This window comes from Leguminivora glycinivorella, chromosome 16 (genome assembly GCF_023078275.1).
Source record: "Leguminivora glycinivorella isolate SPB_JAAS2020 chromosome 16, LegGlyc_1.1, whole genome shotgun sequence".
Lineage (NCBI taxonomy): Eukaryota > Metazoa > Arthropoda > Insecta > Lepidoptera > Tortricidae > Leguminivora > Leguminivora glycinivorella.
The window spans coordinates 495716-515596 of NC_062986.1; the positions used below are offsets into that span (position 1 = coordinate 495716).

Here is a 19881-nt window from a genome sequence, read left to right on the forward strand (position 1 = left end):
ATTATTTTTTTCTTGGATAAGCCTGGTCGTTTTTGCTGAATACTTTCATGAAGCTTATCTAAAAGATTTGCGTAATATTCTCCATTTATAGTTTGACCTTTGGGAAGGTAATCTATCATTAAAATTCCATTTGCATCCCAAAAGACGGAAGCCATCACTTTTCCAGCTGACTTTACAGACATAGCCTTTTTAGGAGCTGAACACCCAGATTCTGTCCACTGTTTTGATTGGATTTTTGATTCTGGCGTGTAGTGGTGAACCCACGTTTCATCGGTTGTAACAAATCGACGCAAAAAATCTGCTTTATTCCCTTGAAAACGACTCAAACATTCCTTCGAATTTTGCACCCGAATTCTTTTTTGATCGTGTGTAAGCAATCGCGGCACCCAACGGGCGGATAACTTTTTCATATTTAATTTTTCACTCAGGATATGATGTACCCGTTCTTTTGACATACCGGTAGTGTCAGCTATTTCAGATAGCTTTAATCGCCGATCGGCCAAAACCAAGTCATGTACTTTGGAGACCATTTCCGGACTCGTAGCGGTTTTCGGCCGTCCAGGGCGGGCTTCGTCTTCGACACTTGTACGACCGCGTTTAAATTCAGCCACCCAGTTTTTTACAGTGGCGTAAGAAAGTGCACATTCACCCAAAACATTCTTTAACTCTTCATGTATATCCATCCCCTTCATACCCTTCATATAAAGAAACTTTATCACAACTCTTTGTTCATTTTTGTCCATGTTGAAAACAAGCGACACAATAAATTTTCAAATAATAGAAAAAGAATAAAATATCCGCGCCAACAAATTCAAATTTCGAACACAGATAGCCAGAGACACGGTAGTAAAAATGAGGCAGGTTTTTTTTTAATTCTAACTTTTTAAATGGCTAAGGCTAGTTACATATCATCCCGCCCTCGTACATTCAGCCATGGGCTCGTTAAGCTTTGCTTATAATTATAAAACATACTAACAGGAGTTAGACCTCTTCTAAAATCAATTTAGAAATGTTTAGTAGGTGTGTAGGGACCACCAATCATAATTATTTATATTGCTTTATACAAGTTTTCAAAAAACAGCTCAAAAGTTACATAATAAAAAATAGTAAATGCCAAAAAGCGGCCAAAGCTCATGAGGTCGAAGTGTACAAAAAGAACGAACTCATTTCATAATCACTATCATCAATTCATCACAAAATGAATAAATAGCGTTTTGTTCTTATTGCATAATGCCAGTCAGTTCAATAATACTAAACATTCCACAATTCGACATCTCTGCTAGACTACAATAATGTGACTTGAATGTGTGAAGTGAAAGGGTCACTTGACCAAGTGACCCTTTAAAGGCAAAATAATAAAACAAAAAACTTTGAAAACTATGCTAAAATATTTGCAAAAATTTTGTTACCTACCCACCTTTAACCGACCTTGGTTGGACCGTATGTTGTTGCAACAAGGTTAGGTATTGAATATCAAACTACTAATTTCTAGTGCCTATGATATCATAAGAATTAAGTCATTTTTATTAAGCTGCTACACATATCTGCATTACAAAGCAGTTTTACATGCCAGGAGCTTTTTAATGACAAGAATGACTTTTACTAACCTAAAAATAAATTTTGTCCGAAACGCCGGAAACGGAACGGCGTCGGCGTGACCGTCCAAACAATTTTATTTAAGTTCAATAGAAAAAAAAACTTGACAGTTGTAGTTTTATAGCATCTCTACTTTATATGTACAATTATTTACAAATGCTCTGTCAATTTTAAGTTATAATAAATTCTGATTCTAAATAATTTTAGTATCAAAACTCATTATATGTATAAGTTGTATAGTCAAATCGTACTGTACTTTCTTGATAATTTAGAGAAGTATTCGGAGTATAAAAACTAGCCCGTTTCATCAACTGGTTACAAAACAAAAGTTGAAAAACTCGAATTTAATGGTTATTTGTTATACAAGGGGGCAAAGTTGTATTTTAACGCCGAGTGTGGAATTAAAAAACGAGCAAGTGAAAGGACTCTATAGATATTGAACCACGAGCGAAGCGAGCTATTCGATTCTATTCGAGAATAGAATTCTGAACTTAGCGAGTTTTTCAATACACGAGAAGTAAAATACATTTGCACCCGTGTGTAACACAAAACTTTTGCCCTCACTACAGCGAGAAAACTACATCGCAAAAAATGCGTTTATCACTGCTTCCAGTAGTTCCACATGTGGTAAATCATCTTCATTACTAAATTCACCTACTTTTGTCAATTTTAAAGCAGTTAATTTGACTATAGTCAAGGTCAAATTACTTTACCCACTAGTGGATAAAACGCGTTTTTACCCGCTGGCATTAAAGGATAAAACACGTGTTTCCGAGCTAGTGAGGGGAAAACATTTTTTTTAACAAGCAGAAACGTTACACGAAACGTTTCCTTTACTTTTCCTTTAATTTAAAAACCTAGAATTTACTTAAGAACCGAGCCTAAAAAGGCAGGATTGGTTTCGATTTGCTACTCGTATCCTATGTATGTACAGTCCGCCGCTATGAGTAGGCTGGGTCGCGACGCGGGCGCTCCACGAGGCGGTGGGCGCGGTGCGCGGCCTGCACGCGCCGGAACTCCTGCAGTAACGCCTCGAAGTCGATGCCGGCCGCGCTAGCTCCCGCCGGGGGTATTGTTCTGAAATATACTCATTTCATGTTATTGCCGATCACTGGCTGTTTGACTAAACTTCAACAGTAGTATAAATAGACTATATCTTACAGCGCCGGTCTGTCAGGAGGCGGCGCGCACTGTAACCTTCGACGCAACGTATGGAAAGCTTCGCTCTGCGGGAGCAGCATCAGGAGCCCGTACAGGGCGCCGCGCAGCTCCGCGCTCTGCGACCCGCTCAGCAGCTCTAGTCGCATGTCTGGAAAACATAAGCTATTATCATCATCAACTTATTTCACATTCACACGCTTTACATATGTTTAAAGCAGAATTTGTGATCAAGCGTCCGTGCCTCTCGGGGCTCATAAAACCACACACACACACACACACACACCAACATACACTAACACAAACATTTGACGTTCATAAGCGCATTGTAATATGCCTACTTGGAAATAAATATTTCATTTCATTTCATTTCATTTCATAAAACCAACGCTTAAGCGGTATGATTTTCAATATTTTTGAAAAGTAAAATGAAAAATACAAGTACGACGAAGAAATTTTGTCGGCGTAAATCGCGCCGATTCTGCATGATTGATTCTGATGGTTGTTAATGCTACAACTTTAATGCGTAAAACAATTTATAAAATATACAAATAAGAGCATTTACTTATTCATAGGAGAATTTACTTACAAGCGAATATAGGTGACTCGATGAGTTGCACAAGCTTGTCCAACTCTGTTAAGAACTCGACCGTGATTTCCAGTTCGCCACTGATTTCAAGTTAAGGAGTGTAAAAATATCAGTTCCGAAAACCGCTTATCGAGAATTTTATGACTTCGTTCTCCGGCTGGATGACATAATAGTCGTGGTAATGGTGGTAAAATAATGCGAAAATCATTTTGTGGCCTGATGTCGCATTTGACTGGTGGCAAATTGGCAATGAAAACTAATTTAAAGCTACAGGTAAAGGGTTTTGAAAAGAAAAGGATACAAAGTAGATATGAGCGCGTTGCAGTGCGCGTAGTTGTGTGTGAGTAGACACAGCGCCAGCAGCGACACCGGCGAGTGGCACCAGCAGCGGTACAGCCCCGCGAACAGCTGCTGCGTCGCCTGGGAATCCAACATTAACACGTATGTAAAACTTCGTGCATCCAACATTAACACATTAAAAGTTATAAGCGGGTCTATCGCGAACTCTTTTTTTTAGCTTTATTTACCGACGTTTCGACAACGACGAGGTTTCACTCGGGTCGGTCCGTCGTAACGACGAAACTGCACCACCACCACTTCGTTCGCAAAGAAGCATTAATATTATTCTGTAATACTGACACGCCGACTTTTTTGGCGGAATCGGCGTTTTCATTTCGGCTTTACGCCGTTTGGTTTTTTTCTCTAAATCCAAAAGGATTTTAAAGAAGCATAATTGTAACGTACTCTACATTATTCGCGATGTAGTTTGATGCCCAGTGGCCCATTCCTCAAAACTGAAAGTTACAAGTTACAAGCGGAAGTCTCTTTTCAATTAGAAACTATTATGAATAAATAGGTTGTGTATTACCGGCGCAGTAAAGTTCCTCAACTGCAGCCTCAAGTGCTGCAGCTCGGCGGCCGTCAGCAGGATGATACTTAATACGTCCACTACAGTAGCGGCGAATTTAAGGTTCGGCTCCTCCACTAGGATCTTCGATAACGCTTTGTATATGTCTTCGGCGTTTAAGAGAACACATAGTTGCCTGAAAAATAAAAAGGTTATTTTTTCCTAATTGAATATTATTCCCTTACTAGAAAAAGTCTGCAATTGTATAAAGAAAACAATAAGCCAAAGAGTTGCAAAATATTACTAAATTGCATTAGGCAACAATGCCGTCTACACAAACCATTTTTTTTAAACGGACCCGCCGATTCTGTCAAAAACAACAAACTTCCAAAAAAACTCGTACTTCGACTAACGAAACAGTGATGTAACTAGAAAGTAAGTTTTTTTTTATGAAATTGGCAGCAAACGAGCAGACGAGCCGCCTGATGATAAGCAGTCATCGCCGCCCATGGACATAAGCAACATCAGGGGAGCCACTTATGCGTTGCCGACCTTTGAGAACCCTAAATACCTGCTTCTTGAAGAACCCCATGTCATAGCGCAAGGGAAACACCTCAGAAGGTAGCTCATTCCACAACTTGCACGTTCTGGGCAAAAACGAGCGGGAGGCCCGTTTGTTCTTGGTTTGCCACGTGTCGAGAAAGTGAGGATGAACTTTGTTTCTTTGGCGGGAGGTGCGGTGATAAAAGCGCGACGGTGGCACCAAGTCAAAGAGTTCATCAGAACATTCCCCGTTGTACAGACGGTAGAACAAGCACAGAGAGCCAACATCTCTCCGAAGGCTAAGAGGATCTAAACCGGCTGTGAGATCGGGATCGCCAACAATACGAATTGCCCGACGTTGGATAGAGTCAAGTGGAAGAAGTTGGTATTTCGGTGCTCCAGACCAGAGATGAGAACAGTACTCCATATGTGGTCGAACCTGTGCTTAGTATACGCGTAACATCGATCTAAACTACCTAGGATCATCCACATATTACGTCACACCAAATTTCAGGTTTTTGGAGCCGCGTTCCCCACAGATATTTGTTCCTGAGTCATGGATGTATCCTATGTATATAAGTATGTATTTATCTATTTAAGTATGTATATCGTCGTTTAGTACCCATAGTACAAGCTTTGCTTAGTTTGGGGCTAAGTTGATCTGTGTAAGGTGTCCCCAATATCTATTTATTTATTTATAAACATACACACACACACACACACACACTATGTCACGTCATAAAATTTTTGTATCCCTTTAACAGGGATTGTCACATTTAGTATTACTACATTGCGAAGTTTTCGTTTGTCAACTAGACCCCCTTACACTGTGACGTATCTAGGGAATATATGGATGACGCCTAAGTGTAAAGAGGACATGCTAAAATATCGTACCTAATTATAAACGCTCCTCGGTCTTCTAATAAATTGTCATCCGCAGCTAGCAGCCTCAGCAAAGCTTGTAGGAACTTGTAATAATAGGGACTCGATTCCAAGTCACCTGTAACAAGATAATTTATGACCTTTTTTTCTTATAAATCAATCACAGGGATACCGAATGTTACTAAAAAATATATATTCAACGCGAACGACTAATAGTAGCCGCGCTATATACATACATATAACAGGTGCAACCAAAGCACGTCCAAGTCGAAAGGTGAAATATATATTTCTAGAGTGGAGGTAGAAATACAAACCCGGAGTGGCCGGCGTGCAGGTGCAGATCTCGGCGGTGACGGCGAGGCTGCGGCGCACCACCTCGTCTGCCGCGTCCGTCAGGCTGCCCACCGCGCTCACGAACACTTGCCCCGATTGAGCTGACATCTACAGCGAAAACAGAGATTATAAATAGCCATATGGCTGTAAGCTGTATTCTATGTATATCACATCTTTCAAGTTTTTGAAGCCTATCGACATCGGGAATCAAGATTTCACTTAAATTTGACAAAAACTCGTAAAAATAGCTTATGTGCGTCCAGGCTGGCAGGTCTTTGTCTTCTCCTGGTGATGAGGGGGGCTCAGTAACACTATACCACTCACCTGGTTGGGCATCTTGCTGTACAGGTGCAGGAACCACTCCAGCGCAGCCACCTTGGTGTGCACGGAGCTGTGGTGCACCATCTGTATCAGGATCCCGACGACCGCGTCCAGGTTGACTCTCCCTTTGTCCTCGTCGCCGTCAGGACCAGGGGAGGGTGCGGGGGACTCCGCTTCGACCAGCTTGGTCAGCTGCATGTTGACGATGGTGGCCGTTTCTCTGATGCCTGGAGTTTGTTGTTAAGGACTATGTTGTTGTATATCATTCTGATTACTAAAATATGTGTAAAGTGCATAACATAAAGTAAATTATAACAGAGAAAGATAGATTATTATTGGTACTCGTTGAAAAAATATGCCACTGGTAAGCTTGAGTCAGTTTCATTGGCACGGCAATCTTCAGGCTATTGACAAACTGAACTGATACACCAAAGTGCCAAACAAAAGTAAAATAAATTAAACAGTGATGCAATCTAACAACATCAACAAACATTCGATTCGATTGATAAGCTTGAATCTGACATCTGTAATTTACAAATAAAAAATAGAAGATAGTAAAGCGAGCGACGACGTACGGAATTTCAACCCGATTTCGTCAAGAAACCAATACAGTTATAATTATGAACCAACCATAACAACTGAGTTTCATTTTAAAACCCGTTTCCTTATGTACCTCAGTCGCTAATTTTTAACCCTTTGACCGATACCGAACCATGCGCGTCCATATTTTAAGCTGAGAAAGGTGTAAATGTTGTTTTTTTTCTTCAATATATGGCATCTTGTGTAAACAGTAAAGGATACTTCTCCTCGGCTCGTCGGAGTAGGCGAGGCAGGGCAGCGCGGCCGCCAGCACGCCCGACGCGTACGGCAGCATGGCGGGCCCGGCCAGCTCCACGAACTCTTTGATCCATGTGATCGCTGTCAACTGTAAAAAATGTTTTTGTTTTTAAGTTACCATTGCTAAATCGCCGCGAAGTAATGATGTAAATAAAGTTATTTAATAATGCTATCGAAATTCAAAACTGTTTTCAAGGTAAGTAATTTTTTATTTAAATACGATTTGGCGAAGACGGCGTTCACGCCAAAATTTTTCACGATGTCCCGCCGACGCCGACAAAAAATGCATTTCCACGTAAAATAGTACTAGCCTAAGAATAAAAACTATACAGATGAAAATGCAGCTATCAGACAAAACAAAAGGCGCTCAAAAACATCTAAACACGCACTCTAATGCCTTGCAAGTTCAGAAATTTGTAAGCACTTTGGTCGTTCCGATAAATCTGATGCCGACTGTAGATAGTGCCTCTTGTTATCTATACCTGCACTAGTTCATCAGGCGTCTGCGCGTGCGTGATGAGGATGTTGATCATGGCGGCGAACTCCACGCGAGCTGGCTCCTTCTTGATGCTGCGCAAGAACTCGCCAGCTGGCTGTGACTGTCCTCACTAGTTACCTGCACAAGCTCGTCCGGCGACTGCGCGTGCGTGATAAGGATGTTGATCATGGCGGCGAACTCCACGCGAGCTGGCTCCTTCTTGATGCTGCGCAAGAACTCGCCCAGCTGGATGTCGCACCTGCTCGACAATAAAAAAATCATAATAAGTACTTAAATGTTAAAGATACCTAAAGTAGGATATTGGGAGGTCCAGTACCTAACAAGTGCACTATCTCATCTCTCTGCCACTACGGCCAGGAGTGTGGCACACTACACCTCGGAAAAAAAACTGACATAAGCAATGGGATTTCTCAAAATATTGCAATTTCAATATTGTTAACACTTACCTTTTATTCAAGTAGCGCACCAGCCCCGTCCCACGCAAACGACGCAATTTATTTATATTCTCCATCAAATCGGCCACCAAACATAGTGATAATTTAGTGACTAAACTAAAACCACACATTATTTTACAAATATTTCCTTCACAAAATATTTAATATTTTCTTTAACCTGTTAATAGCTATTTTTCCTATTTTATCTTCAAGTTATGGATACGGATTTCCTGTCGAATCGTAGTATAGAACGGCACTTCAATTCAGAATGTCTAGAAATAGAAATATGTAGGTAAACAAATCGATTTATCATTGTTGTTGCACGATCATTTGCTAACGATAATCCAACATGGTCCTAATATAGTGTAAGTGTATCAATCAATATTCATTTACGCTTCGTAATAATCGTAATTCATAGTTTGGTCATACATAATTAATAAATACCTAAAACCCCTGGGTTTGCTAGCTGTTTAAGACACTTTAAAGAGATAGGTGCCTCACAGATACCGCGGTACTGAGCAAAGACATGCAGGCATTTGTGTAACTTACATGCGACGGATCTCTGCGTGCACGTCCCCTAGCATCACGAGCAGAGGGTCTAGCAGTTGTGGCAGGTGCTGCCTCAGCGGCAGGGCGGGCACGGAGTCGAGCACACTCAGCCAGGAGACACAGAACTGGCGCGCGGCGGCGTGCCGCGAGTACATTCGCTCGCGGAGCATCGGCACGAAGGCTGAGACTGAGAAGTCGGGGCTCTCGGTCACTATCTCCTGCAGACAAAATGTTTTTCTTGCTTTATTGAGTTTATTAACATAAATGTATATAAGAGTCTCGTCAGGTTTTTGCCATTATTTCTTTTTGTTCCATCGTTACTAAATCGTTTTGGCCATAACGCCGTCGTCGATAAATTGTCAATCTGGCTTTTCTATACACTTTTCTTATTCAAGAGATAAAGATGAAATTTCGATCTTTTATGGTTGGAAAAGGCAGACTTTCGTTGAGATTGGCTAGATCATCTCTCTTAGGTACAGTCAGCTGCAGAGAAAAGTAGACCCCCTTGCATACACCGACGACGACCGGTCTGGCGCAGTCGGTAGTGACCCTGCCTGCTACGCCGCGGTCCCGGGTTCGAATCCCGGTAAGGGCATTTATTTGTGTGATGAGCACAGATATTTGTTCCTGAGTCATGGATGTTTTCTATGTATACAAGTATTTATATATTATTGTATATATCATTGTCTGAGTACCCACAACACAAGCCTTCTTGAGCTTACCGTGGGCCTCAGTCAATCTGTGTAAGAATGTCCTATAATATTCATTTATTATTATTTATTTATTATACAAATTTGTATGCAGGGGGTCTACTTTTCTCTGCAGCTGACTGTACTCTTAAGATGAAACTTGTTCACCTTACGTTACGAATATTTTTCAAATTATGCAGTGTCAGCGCCTTCAACAATTAATTTGTCCATCACGCCGTCATTGGTTAAAGCGTTTATTTTTATAGAACGTCTGTAGCAAACAAGCATTCAGCCTATGGACACCTCTTTCAAAGGTGTCACATGCGCGTTGCCGCCCCTAATACTCAGTGCCCCGTTGAGCACTAACACAGGAAGCCCTTGCTTACCTTGACAAGTCTGTCCAGCAGTTCAGCTCCCTGTTTGACCTGCGGTTCTGGGTCAGCTGCCAGTTTAGCCAGGGCATCAAACAGCAGCGGGAAGTGTGGTAATGCCGCACCCCGGGCCACTTTCACCACGTTGAATAACGCCTCAGCTGCTTGGTAGCGGACCCGGGACTCACTCTCACTGAAGCAGGCGACGATTGGCTGGATCAGCTCTGGTAGGTATGTTATGCAACCCTGAAAGCATTTTTTGACGTGATAACGTCTAATAACTCGTTACTACGGGCAGCATGCACGAAAAAGATGACGTCATTGTCCCGTTTCGCAATATAGCTTTTGCGCCATCTATTGGCGCGCGTTGGAACTAAGCGGCTGATCGATGCGCTCGGTATGGATATAGCGAGTGGCCTGAGTAAAGCACCACAGCTGGGACAGATGGCGCGCCCGTGTGTTGTTCTCGACAAAATTAATTATTTTAATTTATACGACTTTTTACAGAACATATCCCGTCTGAACTCATCATAGATTTAGAATTATTAAACTAGATTGTGTAGTTAGGTCAAAAAGTGTGTCCACATGAGAGGTCATTGTTTGGGCTGGTGTCCCTCTCGCACTTACTGACAATGTCAACATTATTCAGTGAACGTCGTTTTTTTGTCTCAGTAATAAGGTTCAATTTAGTATGGCAAAAAATGTGATTCCGCTGTCCCCTGTCTTTGGAACTCACTGACAATGACATTTGGGCCGCTAAACATGGTACAATAGGGACTGAGCTCACACTTTTTTGCCATACTAAATTGAACTTTATCACCGGCGCAGAAAGGCGTTCTTGTCAGACTAGTAAAAGTTTTTGGCTTAACAACTCAATCTAGCTTAAGAGGGGGTAGAGCAGGGAGAATTTTCAGAATCTGTCAAATTACCCCATTACACACACAAACACCCTTCACTCACACTACCTCAATTTACTGTGAAAGGTCAGTGACCCTTAATTTTTTTCAAGAGTGTTATTTTGAGTTTGTAGTCAACTACTTACCTCCTTTGAGAAATTAAACTGTAAAAAAGGTAGCATACAAGAAGACAGAGAAAAAATTCGCATCATCTAGCTTTCCTTCTCTGTTCATGTCTCATGTGACTTAAATTTACCTAAATATGTAGATAACGTTCCTTACTCAGTTGATTGTTTATCTAGGTGTATTTCAAATTACTTTGCACTTCATTTTGCGTTACTTTTCTATACTTACTTAGATTAAAAATCGTCAGCCTGCCTATCCTCGCAAACATTATTCAAAGTCGTATGTGAAGGCCGATACCTCCAGGCAGACAATTATGGTCGCGTGATAAACATTCAGCCCTATCGCACTATTTGTAAGTGCACTAGGGACGGTCCGATGTTTTATCATTTATCGCGCGACTATGATTGCCCTGCAGGTCTTCAGAGGCCTGTGCTGTGCATTACGTATATGCGGGTTGTATTAAAGACTATCAGATATTTTCTTTATTCTTTTTGGTCGTTAGGTTTTTTTATCATTTAGTTTGATACAAAATAAAGTATGTGTATAAAATAAAAACCTAATGAATAGAGTACAGCTAGCAGCAAAGAAAGACAGGGAATATCGACGCATATCTTATCTTATCCCAATACCGCCATCGCCATCTGCATCAGACTCTTTATCTTACCCAATTTCCGAGTCTCTTCTCTAAATTTCAGTTTCTTGAGTTGAAAATGTTGAAACTCATACTTAGTAATAAATAAAACACAAAAAAAAATATATAAAAATCACAATATAATTTTAAATTATAGCTTAGACCCTGTACCAGTTGCAGTCGCCACGTCTGTAAAGTCCCTTGTAGTTTCTTTTAAATGGCTAAATACCTAGATGTTATGTCATAAACATCTATGACGTGACTGAAAATTAAAAAACATCGCTCAGAGATAAGGTTCAAATTAGCATGGCAAAAAATACAACAGTGCAGTCAAAATACGAAAAAGCAAATGTCAATGTCAATATCACTGCCGTATTTCAGGCAATAAGGGCTGTTTTCTCAAATATGAAAAAATCTCAAAAGCAGGACTTGTAAAGACTTTCTAGGAAAATTATTTTTAACTTGATAGGTAGACCAATTTATAAAAGTTGTACGAAAAAAAATTCTGAACTAAGTTTGTAACTATATATGAAAAGCATTTTTATCTTAGATTGCATATTTTAGTATCGTAACGATTTTTCTTTCAAATAAAAAAAGAATTATTAGAATAGATTCACGGTGTCTACCGTAAACTGGGGTTACATTGACCAATTTGGGAATTTAAACTTCTCTAGCTTCTACATGTAATGGGTAGCTATAGCTAGCTTCTACATTTAATGGGTATTTTTATCCATTAAATGTAAAGAAAGAAAAAAAATGGGGCCATCAACTTTTTTAGTCTTTTCCTGCTAAAAATCTAGAAAAGTAACAAAATAATGTACGCAGAAAAAAAAACTATGAGATCAAACTTAAACTGACATTGGGGTTACTTTGATACCCTATGTTTTTTTAAAATGGTAATCGAATGTAACCCCTTGCAAAAGTATTTTATCTCAAGAAAAGATAAAAGAACGGTTCGCACAGTCAAATATTAGAACTCTTTAACGCTATTTTGGGGTTACTTTGATCAAAAATAAAAATTACTACCATCTTCGAAAAACCAACTTTATTTGTAATTGTTTCAATATTTATCACACGAAGAGATCAAATTATCTGCCTCAACTCAACAAGTACCGTGACATAATCAGACAATAATCAACTATGTGTCATTATGGTCAATGTTACCCCATGCAAGTGATCAAAGGCGGGTGCCTTTGTAAATCAACAGAGTAAATCATTAGTAATAAATGCCTAGTTTGACTTTATGATACAAAACTCAATACTTACAATGGTAGGTATAGCTAAGCAGAAACACATTTCTGGCAAGCTACTTAATATTCACTGTGAACCTTTTACTTGAATACCACTACGTTAGTTTAGAAGTTATTTAAACATGAAAAATAGCAACAAACTATGCTTATATTTTAACACGTTATCCGCACTGCCCACGACCATACTTACTTGTTCACTGCGTCAGAGCACCATTTATAAAGGTTGGTTTAAGGTTATCAACTGTGTAGATTTCGATAAATTTATTTTATTAATACATAACCGACTACTCACCAAAAGGGTCAACACTAGCACTTTTCCCTATTCACCCCAACGTTAGGGTGAGCGAAAATTACTAAATAAAACGACATATTTTCAAAGACAAACCGAAGTTCACACCGCTGGAAGATTTTTTGTGTAAAAAATTAGCATGGAACATATAAAAAAAGTGCTATCGACGTTCAAAAGTCGGTTTTGGTCCTATTCAGCACAAATTACGGTAGTTCATACCCGTTCCGACCCCATGTACCCAAAATCTTTAGAAAACGATGTACTAAGTAGCCCAAATTGCAGCGCCGTCTCTAGATGACAATTCATACCCAATGGTTACTAATTTATGCAAACTACTTAAGTCGCAATAGATGTCATTTCATTTAGTATTTTAGAGGTAACTAGTAAAGATAATTTAGTTTTACAATTGTGCGAAAAAAGATTCTAATTTGGCCAGATTTTTTAACCGACTTCCAAAATTCAAAAGGTTATAAATGTATAGTTTTTTTTTAATATCACTTCTGGTCCAATTTCAAACCCCACAAATATTAACGGCAAACTGATAATGACATTAAGTTTTTTTGAAATAAATTTGTGACATATGTGGGTAGTTTAGTAATTATAGGCACCGACTGATTGTGGGTAGGTTTATATTTTCGCTCTCTGCTAATAAATCTTGTATGGAACGGACGTGTTTTCTTTGGTGCCTCTTCATCAGTGCTGATCTTCGGCTGGGAGCATACCTTACAAAATTAAATGCCAAAAAAAGTTTATCAGTAAAAATTACTTATTTGAAAATAAAGTCATAACCGTTTTCATGCTTATACATTGAAATAGATATCACGCACGAAAGTAAGAACGACAAGGCCCCCTGGTGGCTGAGCCGGGAATCGAACCCGCCATGTCTCTCGCTATACCGTAATCCTCTAAGTGCCACTTGCACCAACGAAGATGGAGGATTAACCTGAGGGTTAACCCACTATTTTACATGGAATTTGACAGTTGACAGCCCACTAACCCTGAGTTAAGTGGTTGGTGCAAATGGACCTTATAAGATTCATATACGAGGTGGTCAAAATGTGCCTATCAGAGATAATATACACTAGAGAAATTTCGTTGGGTACCACACGGCGGGCGGGTGGCCTAGTGGTAATGACGTTAGCTGCGTAAGCTGAAGACCCGGGTTCGATTCCCGGCTCGGCCATCAGTAGGCCTTGTCGTTTTTTCTTTCGTGTATGATATCTATTTCAATTTATGTATGTATGTATGTGAACACTTTATTGTACATAAGACAAGTTAGGACATATAAATACAGTATAGTTATGGTGTACAAAGGCGAACTTATCCCTATAAGGTGTCTTTTTCAACCTTTGAGCGAATTGAGAATTTATTATTTATATAAACTTGAAAAAGAACAAATCAAAAACTATTCAATAAAATAATTTTATTTCTTCCATAGTTGTATAGTTTCATACTTACGATTTTTATTTTAAGTAATCCATTTATATTATAGCAATCATGGGTGAAACGTGGAGGTTGACAGAAGTGTAATTAACATTTCTAAATGTTGATTTCTTGTATCTAGTCTAACTACGAAGCAATACATTGACTTATAAATTGCATCCATATACAGAGAGGTCATTCATAAAAACATCACTTTAGGTAAGTTATATATCTTTTATACAATTTGACAACCATTGACCACACATCCCAATTCACCCCTCTTCCGACCCTAATCACCCCCTTCGTACACCTATTCACCCCTTTGCGACCCGATTCCCCCCATTCCTGATCCTATTCACCCTCAGGCCGCGGATATTTATCCATCAAATTGAAATTGAAATTGAAATCGTCTGTCAATAAAAAGAAAATTGTAGTAAGTATGTATGGAACATAAACTTTAGAAGTGTAGGTATACACTACATTCAAAAGGATAACGAACAAATTCTGAGCAAAATTTTGCACAAAAATAAAGTTAAAATGAGTAAATAATACAATAAATTTAAATGCCAACTTTGACAGACATTTTCATGCCCCTAACTAAATATATTATTTTCCCTGGAACTACGGAACCCTACACTGACCGTGACCCGACGCGCTCTTGGCCGGTTTTTCTTCTCAATGAAATGCAGAGATAATAAAAAATTACACCTCCCAATTTATAATATTTTTTTTTTTTTGCAAAAAATTCATTTTTGGCACAAGCTTTACCTTAGCCGACTGTACCTTTCTTTCAACAATCATCTTTTGCTCTCCGAGATGTTTCTAAAAACACCTTACTCAATGGGGATACGACGTTTCATAACAGAGTTCCTCTGACCACCTTTCTGCTCCATCATCAGATCACCTCCATGATACCATAATATTGCATTGTCACGTGATTTACATATGTGTGCAAAATTTCAGCTCAATCGGAAACCGGAAAGTGGGTCAAATTTAGCTTCTACGTTTTGACCCAAACTAACAAGGCAAGTTGAATAAAAGCTTGTAAAAAGGCTTCTGATATCAGATTTGTAATAAGTTTAGTTGTCATAGTTTAAGAACAGATGAGACAGACATATGCAATGACAATATAATACTGCACGTGTTTCTTGAGATGTCAAATCACCTCATACAATTTACCGCTCTAAGGCAACTAAGGTAGGGTTTGTTATTGCACTTTAATTACATATTAATGATTTCTAGCCCGTAAGATATATATTTGCTTTAACAATGGATAGATATTTATGCGAGTGAGAGTGTAATTTAGATTTTTATAAGGAAACAAATATTTGTAAGCGACCCGATCAGATATTTATACGAATAAGGACCCTCCCACATCTACCGTCTCGCGATCGTAGCGTCGGGCCAACTGTATGGCTAAGCCGCGCCGACGCGATGCGGCGTCTTTTTCCATACAGTTGGCCCGACGCTACGCTCGCGAGACGCTAGAAAGAGAGACTATGTTTTTGCCGGTCACGAAGCATCACAATTTTTTGCCGGGAATATGTCGTCATATACTTATGGCCTTTATAGAGAATCGGATATATTGTCACGGCCGTTCATAGTCATATACGTATGTTCCATGAACATCTGGTCTAGTTGAATGGAGAAGTGCCATTCAAGACGAGCGTTACTTTCTAAACAACGATGAACTTACGGTTACTTACGTGTTCGTGGTATGCACAGGGTAATCTTTAATGAAATTAAAACATTTTTTTATATGAAAATTTGAACCAGAAGCACACCATACGGAATATTGTATTTAATAAATAGGTACTTATATACCCGCCCGCATTTCTCTTTCTTCTATTCTAAGTAAGAATCGATTAATAAGTATCTAAATATGTAAAAATAAATTAAATTATAATTGTTTACATACAACCTGGTTGACAAAATTTGACGTAGGTGCTGTCATATATATTTTTAAAATGACGTACTGTTAATACCAGCGTAATGAAAATTTATTCCAATGAGTAAAAGAAAACATGAAACTCTTTTCAATTTAACTGAACTAGAATGAAATCATTTATACTCATTCGGTTGTGTTCGTTATTTTCTTTAATAATGTGATATATTTTTATTTATTTTTGATGCACAAGCCATGCACCTTTACACTTTAAATGAGATTGGATCTCCACCTGACATTATCGACTTACCCTATTTATTTTGAGCACAGTTTTACACTGGTATGGTTTTTCGTGTACGTACACGATTTTCTGTCAAAATATTTGTCAAATTTAATTGTCAACGCGGAGCGACCGGCGACACGTCTGCCTCCGATGAGCCGCTCACGGCATCTAATCGAAAGGAAAATTCTGACAGCAATGGCGAATGTATGGAAATTTTACGATAGTTTAAATTTAAGGTAAAATTTCTTTGTTGCCTTTGAGAGGAAAAATATAAAAAACCTCAAAACTTGTAGTCCATTTATCTGGCTTTCAGAATCACATAATGTTATAACTAGAGTATTGAATTTTTTTAACAAAGTTTACTAAACGGCGACATACGTTTTTCTCATTTTAGGTCAACTTTGTGTGGGTTTAGTTATTACACCGTAAATAATTGGAGATTGTGAATAGTCAAAAGTTGTAGACACACTCTTTAAGATAATAACTACATTTATTTTATTTCATTTAATTTAGAAATGTGAGCAGCATTTGTTAAACGCCGAATGCACTTTTCGAGGATTTCGTACGACCCCCTCTTAATATATATAAATCTATGGCATAGAACAACATGTCGGGTCCCTATATATAGGTCTAAGGTTTTATTTGAAAATTGAAATGGTCATACAATGCCAAAAATTGTAAGTATTTGCAATATTACTTTCTATTATAGTAAAACATATATTTTTTAAGGATTATAATATATATACGTATGTTTTTTCATAGCCAAATCTCTGCTTTGGCAAACATTGCCATCATTGCGGTAAATGGATGGAGCGAAGAGCTTTGAGGAAAGATTGTAAGTATTCACTTCTGATAATTGTGTTAAAGGCTTTTTATCTATCTACTCACACCAGTATTCCCAAAAGTTATTGGCAAATCACTAGAAAGAGTGCAGAGGAAGTTATGTAGGCACATTTACAAACGACTGTACGGGTATTACCCATATATGTATCTCTATTCGTAACAGGCCCCGTAGCCGAATGGCATTTCTCCGACGCCAAACGAAAGCGATACGCCACTGGCTCTGTCGCGCCAATACGCAAGCGCGATAGAGATAGATATCTACTAGCGCTTCGTTTCGTGAGCGTTTCGTGAGCGATTGTGCCATTCGGCTAGCCACCCAGGAATGGTTGGTCTTCAAACTCTAGAAACCAGACGGAAACTGCTGCATATTATGCATTACCGCCAACTGTTTCACCATAGAGTATATAGATGACGCATCCGTGCTTGAGAGAATGGGGCTGCAAGTACCAAGAGCGAATGTGGTGGTTGGCATGCCGGGCGCGGTGCCGGCGCGGCGGCGGCGGCGCCTGTTCGCGGCGGCCGGCGCACCGCTCGAGCCCGAGCTGCTCTTAACCGCATCATGTTGGAGACAGACGATATTGACATATTTGCTGATAGTGTTGGTGTGTTTTACAGAAAACTCTTAAGGTTCATAGACCCTACACTCCTTAGGTGATTAATGTAATAACCATAGTTTAACTTTTAAGTGTGTTTGCTTTTATTTATGTCAATTTAACATGTACATAATTATATTACCACATAAGTGCTTTGGTGAAATACTGTTAACTTTTGTGTATTTTTAATAAATAAATAAAAAATCGTGAAAAAAGTATTTTTTAGTTATTGTTTTAACACCTATCATCAGTATTGATAATTCCTGATTAGAGCAATGCGTAACAAATATGATTTTTAACCCCCGACGCAAAAACAATAGGCGTGTTATAAGTTTGACGTGTCTGTCTGTCTGTGGCATCGTAGCTCACGGATGAACCGATTCAGATGGAGTTTTTTTTTTGTTTGAAAGCTGAGTTAGTCGGGAGTGTTCTTAGCCATGTTTCATGAAAATCGGTCCACTATGTCAGGGGTTTTTTCAAAATTTTAATTTTGTGGTTAGGTTATGTTCTGAATCACTGTCTAGCTTTGGTAATAGTAATAGTTAATTTTGATCATCATCCTCCTTGCATTATCCTGGCATTTGCCACGGCTTCATTTCATATCCTAATATTATTTCCACATTTCATAGAAACAAAAAGAAACAGAGAGCCCACTGCAAAAAAATACCCTCTCTATCACTCTTGCATATACAAGTGACAAAGAGGCAGATAAAGTTTATCATGTTTTGAGATATGTTAGCGGGTAGTAAGATACTGAATAAGAATTACACCTCGAAAATGCTCGCCACCTGCAACCCTTGATAATAAATAATGAAACTCAGGACAATCACACAGCCAGAGCTCAAATCCAAACAGTTAATATGTCCCATATTGAAATACCCTCCTCCATTTGGAAAGAATTTAAATATTGTAAACCTCTTTCTCTTATTCAAATAAATCTTCTATTCATTTATGAAATTTTATAAAACATAAAGAACCACCAAGGTTCCTTTTTTATGAAGTAGGCAACAAACGAGCCGCCTGATGATATATAGATAGATAAGTCATTTATTTGGCAGACTGCAAACACACACAATACAATACACAATTTAAAACACACAAATTAGGCGCAACATAAAAAAGAGAGAGAACAGTAAAATACAATTGACAGTAAAAAAACAACAATAACAAAAAAGAGATAATAAAAAGAAAATACAAACTGTGTGCATTGCAGCAGGACAAAAGGGTCACGGCTCAGTGATACGCTTCACTCTTTCAACCGAAGCACTGATTTTCTGCCGGAACCCAGGTCACAATCACAATAGATTTATTAAATAATTACGATTTATATAACGTTAAAACGGAAACAAGTGTAAAGTGTATAGTGTGAATGTTATGTGCATATCGTGTGATGTTTTTTGAATAGTGTTAATGTTAAAAATGATGGGAAGGTTGCTTTGTTTTAAGTTAAGTATTTGTATTGTAAGTGTAGTGACCTTCCCAAGGCCGACAGCGACGGAGGAGAGGCCCATGAGCGCCCCGTTCTTCACGTTGGGGTTGGTGGACGCCATCAGGTCCTGCCCCAGCACCCGCACCAGCCGCTTGATCTGGCTCGTGTTGTTCGCGTCGCTGAAGTCCTTCACCATCCTGCACACGCAACAACACACCTCAGCTTCACACTGAATATCATCAAACTTAAACTTGTGTAAAAATTCAAAGCCAAATTCAAAAACAAACGAAGCCAAATTAGGACAAAAACAAACTTCTCTATTTCGACTCCAGCGAACTTCCTTTTATCATATAGTTTGTCACACAGCCCGCGGACGCAGGCTATGCTTAGTGGCGCGTAGTCTCTCTCCGACATTTTCAATGATTCTAAAACGTTTTAAGACATAAATTAAATAATTTTTTGGAAAAATCTACAATGATGACTACAACCGCGGCCCTAAGCAAATGTCATAGTGACAGTATTAGTTCGTTTTAAAATTTGGTACGATTTAGCCGAATCATGGCCAAACACAGACCAACCCCTATAG

The 19881-nt window shown here is 38.9% G+C and overlaps 1 protein-coding gene across 2 annotated transcripts; it reads right to left on the bottom strand.

Moving 5' to 3' along the window:
• Nucleotides 1–2294: 2294 nt before the first annotated feature.
• Nucleotides 2295–19781, bottom strand: LOC125234423 (protein VAC14 homolog). Of its 2 annotated transcripts, none has more exons than XM_048140653.1 (14): nt 19609–19781; nt 19342–19492; nt 9664–9894; nt 8589–8806; nt 7723–7843; nt 7071–7194; nt 6273–6496; nt 5930–6056; nt 5628–5733; nt 4212–4386; nt 3645–3763; nt 3344–3423; nt 2758–2905; nt 2295–2673 (listed from the first exon to the last, which is right to left on the bottom strand). In XM_048140653.1, exons 1-14 carry the CDS (start codon nt 19707–19709, stop codon nt 2538–2540), a joined length of 2061 nt encoding a protein of 686 aa, XP_047996610.1. In that variant the 5' UTR covers nt 19710–19781; the 3' UTR covers nt 2295–2537. The 2 variants fall into 2 exon arrangements, with proteins under 2 accessions (XP_047996610.1, XP_047996611.1); XM_048140654.1 differs by having other exon boundaries at nt 3645–3759; nt 4211–4386.
• Between the last annotated feature and the right edge of the window lie 100 nt (nt 19782–19881).

Coding starts and splice junctions, on each gene's coding strand:
- LOC125234423 (XM_048140653.1), bottom strand. CDS start 19,709: ATGTCGGAGAGAGACTACGCGCCACTAAGCATAGCCTGCGTCCGCGGG. Junction 6,497..7,070: donor CTCCGACGAGCCGAGGAGAA/GTATCCTTTACT, acceptor AACAAACTCCAG/GCATCAGAGAAACGGCCACC. Junction 4,387..5,627: donor CGAGGAGCGTTTATAATTAG/GTACGATATTTT, acceptor TTTATTTTTCAG/GCAACTATGTGTTCTCTTAA.